Consider the following 10194-nt stretch of genomic DNA (forward strand, 5'->3'; position numbering starts at 1 on the left):
CCTGGATGGGGACAGGGAAGGGGACAGGCTCACCTGGATGGGGACAGGGAAGGGGACAGACTCACCTGGATGGGGACAGGGAAGGGGACAGGCTCACCTGGATGGGGACAGGGGAGGGGACAGGGCAGGGGAGGGGACAGGCTCACCTGGATGGGGACAGGGAAGGGGACAGGCTCACCTGGATGGGGACGGGGCAGGGGAAGGGACAGGGCAGGGGACAGACTCACCTGGATGGGGACAGGGCAGGGGACAGGCTCACCTGGATGGGGACAGGGAAGGGGACAGGCTCACCTGGATGGGGACAGGGCAGGGGAGGGGACAGGGCAGGGGACAGACTCACCTGGGTGGGGACAGGGGAGGGGACAGGCTCACCTGGATGGGGACAGGGCAGGGAGGGGACACAGGGACAGACCAGGGGAGGGGACACAGGGACAGGGCAAGGGAGGGGACAGGCTGACCTGGACATGTTCAGGCTCACCTTGAGGGGTTCAGGCTCACCTGGACAGGGACAGGACAGGGGAGGGGACACAGGGACAGGGCAAGGGAGGGGACAGGCTGACCTGGACATGTTCAGGCTCACCTTGAGGGGTTCAGGCTCACCTGGACAGGGACAGGACAGGGGAGGGGACACAGGGACAGGGCAGGGGAGGGGAGGGGACAGACCAGGGGAGGGGACAGGCTCACCTGGAGGGGTTTAGGATCACCTGGACAGGGACAGGGCAGGGGAGGGGACACAGGGACAGGGCAGGGGAGGAGACAGGCCAGGGGAGGGGACAGGCTCACCTGGAGGGGTTCAGGATCACCTGGACAGGGACAGGGCAGGGAGGGGACACAGGGACAGGCCAGGGGAGGGGACAGGCTCACCTGGACAGGTTCAGACTCACCTGAACGGGGACAGGGCAGGGAGGGGACACAGGGACAGGCCAGGGGAGGGGACAGGCCAGGGGAGGGGACAGGCTCACCTGGAGGGTTTCAGGCTCACCTGGACGTCGCCCACCAGGGCCTGGGCGCGTTTGTTGAGCTCCCTCATCACCTGCAGGATGGCCAGCTTGACCTCCACCTGCAGCCGCTTCTGAGCGTCCGACACACGCCGCGAGCTGGGGACACCGGGGACACTCAGGGGACACTCAGGGGACACTCAGGGGACAGGGAGGGGACAGAGGGGACACTCAGGGGACAGTGGGGGAGACAGCGGGGACACTCAGGGGACAGGGAGGGGACAGCAGGTACAGGGAGGGACATGGAGGGGACAGCAGGGACACTCAGGGGACACCGGGGGGACAGGGAGGAGACACTCAGGGGACACTCAGGGGACATTGGGGGGACAGCGGGGACACTCAGGGGACAGGGAGGGGACAGCAGGGACACTCAGGGGACACTCAGGGGACAATGGGGGGACAGCGGGGACACTCAGGGGACACTCGGGACAGGGAGGGGACAGCAGGGATACTCAGGGGACAGGGAGGGGACACGGGGGACACTCAGGGAACGGGGAGGGGACAGCAGGGACAGGGAGAGACATGGAGGGGACAGCAGGGGCACTCAGGGGACAGGGAGGGGACACGGAGGGACACTCAGGGGACATGGTGGGGACATGGAGGGGACACTCAGGGACACCCAGGGGTCACTCAGGGACACTCAAGGGACACTCAGGGACACTCGGGGACACCCAGGGACACTCGGGGACACCCAGGGACACTCAGGGACACTTGGGGACACAAAGGGACACTCAGGGGACACTCAGGGGACACCCAGGGACACTCAGGTGACACAGGGGACACAGAGGGACACTGACCAGGCGTGCAGCTCCCGCGTGCAGCGCTGCAGCTCCGAGTGTTTCTGGGCCAGGCACTGATACCCAGTGACACTCAGGGGACACTCAGGGGACAGGGAGGTGACACGGGGGACATGGAGGTGACACAGGGGACACAGGTGACACAGGGGACACAGAGGTGGCACTGACCAGGCGTGCAGCTCCCGGGTGCAGCGCTGCAGCTCCGAGTGTTTCTGGGCCAGGCGCTGACACCCAGGGGACATGGAGGGGACACAGGGGACATGGAGGTGACACAGGGGACACAGGGGACACAGAGGTGGCACTGACCAGGCATGCAGCTCCCGCGTGCAGCGCTGCAGCTCCGAGTGTTTCTGGGCCAGGCACTGATACCCAGTGACACTCAGGGGACACTCAGGGGACAGGGAGGTGACACGGGGGACATGGAGGTGACACAGGGGACACAGGTGACACAGGGGACACAGAGGTGGCACTGACCAGGCGTGCAGCTCCCGCGTGCAGCGCTGCAGCTCCGAGTGTTTCTGGGCCAGGCACTGACACCCAGGGGACACCCAGTGACACTCAGGGGACAGGGAGGTGACACAGGTGACACAGGGACACGGAGGTGGCACTGACCAGGCGTGCAGCTCCCGCGTGCAGCGCTGCAGCTCCAAGTGTTTCTGGGCCAGGCACTGATACCCAGTGACACTCAGGGGACACTCAGGGGACAGGGAGGTGACACGGGGGACATGGAGGTGACACAGGGGACACAGGTGACACAGGGGACACAGAGGTGGCACTGACCAGGCATGCAGCTCCCGGGTGCAGCGCTGCAGCTCCGAGTGTTTCTGGGCCAGGCACTGACACCCAGGGGACACCCAGTGACACTCAGGGGACAGGGAGGTGACACAGGTGACACAGGTGACACGGAGGTGGCACTGACCAGGCGTGCAGCTCCCGCGTGCAGCGCTGCAGCTCCGAGTGTTTCTGGGCCAGGCACTGATACCCAGTGACACTCAGGGGACACTCAGGGGACAGGGAGGTGACACGGGGGACATGGAGGTGACACAGGTGACGCAGGGGACACAGGTGACACAGGGGACACAGAGGTGGCACTGACCAGGCGTGCAGCTCCCGCGTGCAGCGCTGCAGCTCCGAGTGTTTCTGGGCCAGGCGCTGACACCCAGGGGACACCCAGGGACACTCAGGGGACAGGGAGGTGACACAGGGGATATGAAGGTGACACAGGGGACACAGGGGACACAGAGGTGGCACTGACCAGGCGTGCAGCTCCCGGGTGCAGCGCTGCAGCTCCGAGTGTTTCTGGGCCAGGCACTGACACCCAGGGGACATGGAGGTGACACAGGGGACATGGAGGTGACACAGGTGACGCAGGGGACACAGGTGACACAGGGGACACAGAGGTGGCACTGACCAGGCATGCAGCTCCCGCGTGCAGCGCTGCAGCTCCGAGTGTTTCTGGGCCAGGCGCTGACACCCAGGGGACACCCAGGGACACTCAGGGGACAGGGAGGTGACACAGGGGATATGAAGGTGACAGAGGGGACACAGGGGACACAGAGGTGGCACTGACCAGGCGTGCAGCTCCCGGGTGCAGCGCTGCAGCTCCGAGTGTTTCTGGGCCAGGCGCTGCAGCAGCGCCGAGAGCAGCGAGCGCTGCTGGAACACGGCCTCGGCCAAGGGCTGGGACCTGGGGGGAAACGGGGGGAAATTGGGGGGAAATTGGGGGAAATTGGGGGGAAATTGGGGGGAAGGAAATTGGGGGGTGAAATGGGAAATGGCGGGGGAAATTGGGGGGAAATTGGGGGGGGACATTGGGGGGAAATTGGGGGAAATTGGGGGGTGAAATGGGAAATGGCGGGGGAAATTGGGGGGAAATTGGGGGAAGGAATTGGGGGGGAAATGTGGAAATGTGGGGGGAAATTGGGGGGGAAATTGGGGGGAAATGGGGAAATGTGGGGGGAAATTGGGGGGGAAATGGGGACATGTGGGGGGAAATGGGGGGGAACATGGGGGAAATGGTGGCGGGGAAGAATTGGGGGGGGGGAAATGGGGAAATGTGGGGGGGAAATTGGGGGGAAATGGGGGAATTGGGGGGGAAATGTGGGAAATGTGGGAGGAAACGGGGGGCAAATGGGGGGGAACATGGGGGGGGAATGTGGGAAAATATGGGGGGAATGGGAAAAATGGGGGGGGGAAAATGTGGGGGGGGAAATTGGGGGAAAATGTGGGGGAAATGTGGGGGAAGTAGGGGGGAAATGGGGGGCAAAATGGGGGGAATGGGGGGGGAAAAATGGGGGAAATGTGGGGGGAAATTGGGAGACAATGTGGAGGGGAAATGTGGGAGGAAATGTGGGGGACAATGGGGAAATGTGGGTGGGAAGTAGGGGGGAACTGTGGGGGAAATGGGGGGGAAATGTGGGGACGAAATGTGGGGGGGCAATGTGGGGGGAAATGGGAGAATGTGGGTGGGGGGAATGGGGGAAATGTGGGGGGAAATGGGGGGGAAATGTGGGGCGAAACGTGGGGGGAAATGTGGGGGGGGAAATGGGAGAAATGTGGAGGGGAAATGTGGGAGGAAATGTGGGGGGGAATGGGGAGCAATGGGGAAAATGTGGGGAAAACATGGGGGAAATTGGGGGGAAATGGGGAAATTGGGGGGAATGTGGGGGAAATGGGGCGGAAATGGGGGGCAAATGTGGGGGGAAATGGGGAATGGGAAATGTGGGAAACATGGAGGGGAAATGGGGAAAGGGAAATGGGAAAAGGGAAAGGGAAATGGGAAACGGGGAAAGGGAAATGGGAAATGTGGGAATTGGGAAATGGGGAAAGGGGAATGCGGAAATGGGAAAGGGAAATGGGAAATGGGGAAAGGGAAATAGGGAAGAGGGAAATGGGAAATGGGGAAATGTGGGAATTGGGAAATGGGGAATGGGGAATGGGGAAAGGGAAATGGGGGAATGGGAACATGGGAATGGGGAATGGGGAATGGAAAAATGGGGAATGGGAAATGGAAGTAATGGGGAAAGGGAAAGGGAAATGGGAATGGGGGATGGGGAAGGGGAAATGGGAATGGGAAAGGGGAAAGGGGAATGGGGAATGGGGGAAAGGGGAACGGGAAATGGGGAATGGGAAATGGGAAATGGGGAATGGGAAATGGGGAATGGAAAATGGGGAATGGGAAATGGGAAAGGGGGAAGGGGAAAGGGAAATGGGGGAATGGGGGATGGGAATGGGAAATGGGGAAATGGGATGGGGAATGGGGGAAATGGGGAATGGGGAAATGGGGAATGGGGAAATGGGAATGGGGGAATGGGGAATGGGAGGGAATGGGGAATGGGAAGGGGAAATGGGAAAAGATGGGGAATGGGGAATGGGGGAAATGGGGAAATGGAAAATGGGGAATGGGGAATGGGGAATGGGGAAGGGAAATGGGGAAATGGGAATGGGGAAAGGGAAATGGGGAATGGGGAATGGGGAATGGGGAAATGGGAATGGGGATGGGAATGGGGAATGGGGAATGGGGAATGGGGAATGGGAATGGGGAATGGGGATGGGGAATGGGGAAATGGGGAATGGGGAGGGAAGGGACAATGGGTGAATGGGGAAGGGGAAATGGAAAAGGAAATGGGGAAGGGGAAAGGGAAATGGGGAAAGGGAAATGGGGAATGGGGAATGGGAATGGGGAAAGGAAATGGGGAATGGGGAAATGGGGAAAGGAAATGGGGAAATGGGGAATGGGGAATGGGGAATGGGAAATGGGGAATGGGAAATGGGGAAAGGGGAAAGGGGAATGGGAAATGGGAAATGGGGAATGGGAAATGGGGAATGGGGAATGGGGAATGGGAAAAAGGAATGGGGAATGGAAATGGGAAGGAAAGGGAATGGGGAATGGGGAATGGGGAATGGGGGATGGGAAATGGGGAAAGGGAATGGGAAGGGGAAATGGGGAATGGGGAATGGGAAATGGGGAATGGGAATGGGAATGGGGAATGGGAAATGGGGAATGGGGAATGGGGAATGGGAATGGGGAATGGGGAATGGGAATGGGAAATGGGAAAGGGAAATGGGGAATGGGAGATGGGAATGGGGAATGGGGAATGGGAAAGGGAAATGGGGAATGGGGAATGGGGAAAGGGAAATGGGGAATGGGAAATGGGGAATGGGGAATGGGGAATGGGGAATGGGGAATGGGAGAAAAAGGGAGAAAAAAGCAAAATTCAGCTCCTTAGCTCATTAATCATTAATAGCCAATTAATGCTCATTAGACATCAATTCTCTAATTAACTCAGAGCATTAAGGTGGTTTAGTTAATGAGACCCCCCAGACAACAGATATTGTCCCACGGTGGCACTCGGGGCAGTAACTATCAGTAACTATCAATAATTAACAGTAATTAACAGTAATTAGCACTCACGGGTGGTGCCGGTGGCACTTGGCGCAGTAACTATCAGTAACTAGCAGTAATTAGCAGCAATTAATGGTAATTAGCAGTAACTCACGGGTGGTGCCGGCCCAGGTGGCACTCCCAGCAGCAATAAGTATCAGTAATTAGCAGTAATTAACGGAAATTAGCAGAAATTAACACTCACGGATAGTGCCGGTGCGGGCCCGGTGGCACTGGCAGCAGTAATTAGCACTAATTAGCAGTAATTAATTAAGGTTAATGAGCACTCACGGGTGGTGTCGGTGCGGGCCCGGTGGCACTGGCGGCAGTACCTAGCACTAATTAGCAGTAATTAATTAAGGTTAATGAGCACTCACGGGTGGTGTCGGTGCGGGCCCCGGTGGCACTGGCGGCAGTACCTAGCACTAATTAGCAGTAATTAATTAAGGTTAATGAGCACTCACGGGTGGTGTCGGTGCGGGCCCCGGTGGCACTGGCGGCAGGTGAGGGCGTCGCAGGCGCTGCAGAAGAGCGAGAGCGGCTCCCGCGGGTGGGACAGACAGCGGGACGGGAACGGCGCCGGAACCGCGTCGGGAACGGGATCGGGATCGGGATCGGAGCCGGGAACCCCATCGGGAACGGAGCCGGGAATGGAACCGGGATCGGGATTGGGATCGGGAACGGGACCAGGAACGGAGCCGGAGCCAGGAACGGAATCGGCACCGGAACCGGAACTGGGCACGGACAGAGAGTCTGAGGGGAGAGAGAGAATGGGAGAGATGGGAATGGGAATGGGAATGGGAATGGGGATGGGAATGGGAATGGGAATGGGAATGGGGATGGGGATGGGAATGGGGATGGGAATGGGGATGGGGATGGGGATGGGAATGGGATGGGGATGGGAATGGGATGGGGATGGGAATGGGAAGGGATGGGAAAGGGAATGGGGATGGGGATGGGAAAGGGATGGGGATGGGGATGGGAAAGGGGATGGGAATGGGGATGGGAATGGGATGGGAATGGGGGATGGGAATGGGAATGGGAATGGGATGGGGATGGGAATGGGGATGGGGATGGAATGGGATGGGATGGGGGTGGGGATGGGAATGGGAAAGGGAATGGGGATGGGGAGGGAAAGGGACTGGGGATGGGGATGGAGAAGGGAATGGGATGGGGATGGGAAAGGGATGGGAATGGGATTGGAATGGGAATGGGAATGGGTGATGGGAATGGGAATGGGAATGGGAATGGGGATGGGATGGACTGGGGATGGGGATGGGAATGGGGATGGGGATGGGGGGGGGATGGGAATGGGAATGGGAAGTGGGATGGGAATGGGGAAATGGAATGGGGATGGGATTGGGAATGGGGATGGGGATGGGAATGGGGATGGGAATGGGGATGGGAATGGGAAATGGAATGGGGATGGGAATGGGGATGGGGATGGGAATGGGCACAGGGTGACACCAGGGATGGCACCAAGATGGACCCACTGACAAAGTGAACACCTCGGAACAAGCACAGACAGAGATGACACAGGTGACAGGGAGGTGACAGAGGTGACAGAGGTGGCAGTGCCAGCGCTCACCCAGGGGCTGCACGCGGTGCTCCCGGGTGTACCTGACCCTCAGGTGTGCCCCCACGCAGGTGGCACACAGCCATGGGCACAGGGACAGGGGTGACACAGGTGACAGGGAGGTGACAGGGAGATGACACAGGTGACACACAGGTGACACAGGTGACATTGCTCACCCAGGGGCTGCACGCGGTGCTCCCGGGTGTACCTGACCCTCAGGTGTGCCCCCACGCAGGTGGCACACAGCGGCTCCGAGCACTCCAGGCAGAAGCTGGTGGCGGTGGCATTGTCCTCGCAGCTGGTGCAGCTCTGGGGACAAGGGACACGCTGGGGGGGACGCGTCCCTGGGCCCCCCCGGCGGCGCTAATTGGCGCTAATTAGCGCTAACGAGGCCGTACCTGCCCGCCGGTGCCACCCTGCAGGAACAGGTTCTCCATGATGTCACCCAGGGGACACTGCTGGTGGCACACGGGGCACTCGAAGGCTGCGGGGACACGGAGGGGACAGAGTCACCCACGGCCTCCCTGCCACCTCCTGTCACCCCCTGTCACCCCCTGTCACCTGCTTGTCACCTCCTATCACCTCCCTGTCACCTGTCATCTCCTGTCACCTCCCATCACCTCCCTGTCACCTCCTTGTCACCTCCCTGTCACCCAAGGCGGGTTCAATCCCCCCTGAAGGAGCCCCAGGGCCACCAGGGCCACCAAGGTCACCTCAGAGAGGGGACAGGGCCACCAGAGCTCTCCCGGGAATGGGGATGGGGACAGCGGTGTCCCCAAGGAGGGGACAGGGGATGGTGGCAGCAGGGTGACAATGTCCCCAGGGTGGGGACAGTGCCACAGCAGGGTCACAGTGTCCCCAGGGTGGGGACAGTGCCACAGCAGGGTCACAGTGTCCCCAAGGAGGGGACAGTGCCACAGCAGGGTCACAGTGTCCCCAAGGAGGGGACAGTGCCACAGCAGGGTCACAGTGTCCCCAGGGAGGGGACAGTGCCACAGCAGGGTCACAGTGTCCCCAGGGAGGGGACAGTGCCACAGCAGGGTCACAGTGTCCCCAGGGAGGGGACAGTGCCACAGCAGGGTCACAGTGTCCCCAGGGAGGGGACAGTATCTCCAGTATCCCCCAGTCCCCCCAGTATCCCCAGTCCCCCCAAGTCCCCCCCAGTATCCCCAGTTCCCCCCAGTTCCCCCAGTATCCCCAGTTCTTCCCAGTATTCCCAGCATCCCCAGTCCCCCCCAGTATCTCCCAGTATCCCCAGTCCCTCCCACTGTCCCCAGTTCCCCCCAGTATCCCCAATCCTCCCAGTTCCCCCAGTTAGCCCCCAGTCCCCCAGTTCCCCCAGTATCCCCAGTTCTTCTCAGTATTCCCAGTATCCCCAAGTCCCACCCCAGTATCCCCAGTTCCCCCACTACCCCCAATATCCCACAGCCCCCCCAGCCTCCCCAGTTTCCCCCCAGTTCCCCCACTATCCCCAGTATCCCCAGTTCCCCCAGTATCCCCAGCCCCCCCAGTGCCCCAGTTCCCCCCAGGTCCCCTCAGTTCTCCCAGTCCCCCCCAGTTCCCCCCAGTCCCCACAGTATCCCCAGTCCCCCCCAGTATCCCCCAGTCCCCTCAGGTCCCTCAGTTCTCCCAGTATCCCCCAGTTCCCCCCAGTCCCCCCAGTATCCCCAGTTCCCCTCAGTTCTCCAGTATCCCCCAGTTCCCCCAGTTCCCCCAGTCCCCTCAGTCCCCCCAGTATCCCCAGTCCTCCCAGTCCCCCAGTTTCCCCAGTATCCCCCAGTCACCCAGTCTCCCCAGTCCCTCCCAGTTAGTCCCAGTTCCCCCCAGTTCCCCCCGGTATCCCCCAATGCCCCCAGTATCCCCCAGTCCCCCCCAGTCCCCCCCATTCCCCAGTTCCCCTCACCGCTCCCGTCCCCGCCGGGCGCTGCGGGCCCGCTCCCGAGGCAGCGGCGGCACACCGAGTGCAGGCAGGGCAGCAGCCGCGGCTCCCGCTGCGGGCTCAGGCGCTGCCGGCAGGCTCCGCACAGCTCCAGCAGCCCCAGCGCCTCGGGCGGCTCCGCTCCCGCCGCCCCGGGGCCGCTCCCCAGCGCCGCCGCCTCAGGCACCGCCATGGCGGCCGCGTCCCCCTCACGCTCGGCACGGCCTCCTGCTCCCGCCCCCGCCCCGGAGCCCAGCCAATCACCGCCCGCTCTGGCTGATTGATGTTGTGGTGAACCAATGGAAGGGCGCGAGGGCGGGGATTAGCGGGGATTGACAGCGCGCGGGAGCAATGGGAGAGGAGAAGGCGGGAGGGAAAGGGCGGGGAGGGGTCTGCGGCGCGCAGAGCGAACGGGCCAATCAGCGCGCAGAGCGGGAGGAGCTGAGCCAATGGGCGGCCGAAGAGCCCAGGGGAAGGCGGGGACTTCTTGGACCGAGCGACCAATCGGCATCGGCGATCAG

General features: G+C 61.6%; 1 protein-coding gene across 1 annotated transcript; it reads right to left on the reverse strand.

Annotated features, from left to right (window-relative positions):
• Positions 1-943: 943 nt before the first annotated feature.
• LOC127061156 (transcription intermediary factor 1-beta-like) lies at positions 944-9869 on the reverse strand. Its single transcript, XM_050987693.1, has 6 exons — positions 9659-9869; positions 8154-8239; positions 7932-8064; positions 6644-6932; positions 3366-3482; positions 944-1097 (listed from the first exon to the last, which is right to left on the reverse strand). Exons 1-6 carry the CDS (start codon positions 9864-9866, stop codon positions 959-961), a joined length of 972 nt encoding a protein of 323 aa, XP_050843650.1. The 5' UTR covers positions 9867-9869; the 3' UTR covers positions 944-958.
• Between the last annotated feature and the right edge of the window lie 325 nt (positions 9870-10194).

Source organism: Serinus canaria, unplaced genomic scaffold (genome assembly GCF_022539315.1).
Source record: "Serinus canaria isolate serCan28SL12 unplaced genomic scaffold, serCan2020 HiC_scaffold_124, whole genome shotgun sequence".
Taxonomy (NCBI): domain Eukaryota; kingdom Metazoa; phylum Chordata; class Aves; order Passeriformes; family Fringillidae; genus Serinus; species Serinus canaria.

Coding starts and splice junctions, on each gene's coding strand:
- LOC127061156 (XM_050987693.1), bottom strand. CDS start 9,866: ATGGCGGTGCCTGAGGCGGCGGCGCTGGGGAGCGGCCCCGGGGCGGCG. Junction 6,933..7,931: donor GCACCGCGTGCAGCCCCTGG/GTGAGCAATGTC, acceptor CTCTCCCCTCAG/ACTCTCTGTCCGTGCCCAGT. Junction 1,098..3,365: donor ACCCGGGAGCTGCACGCCTG/GTCAGTGCCACC, acceptor CGGTGTCCCCAG/CTCGCGGCGTGTGTCGGACG.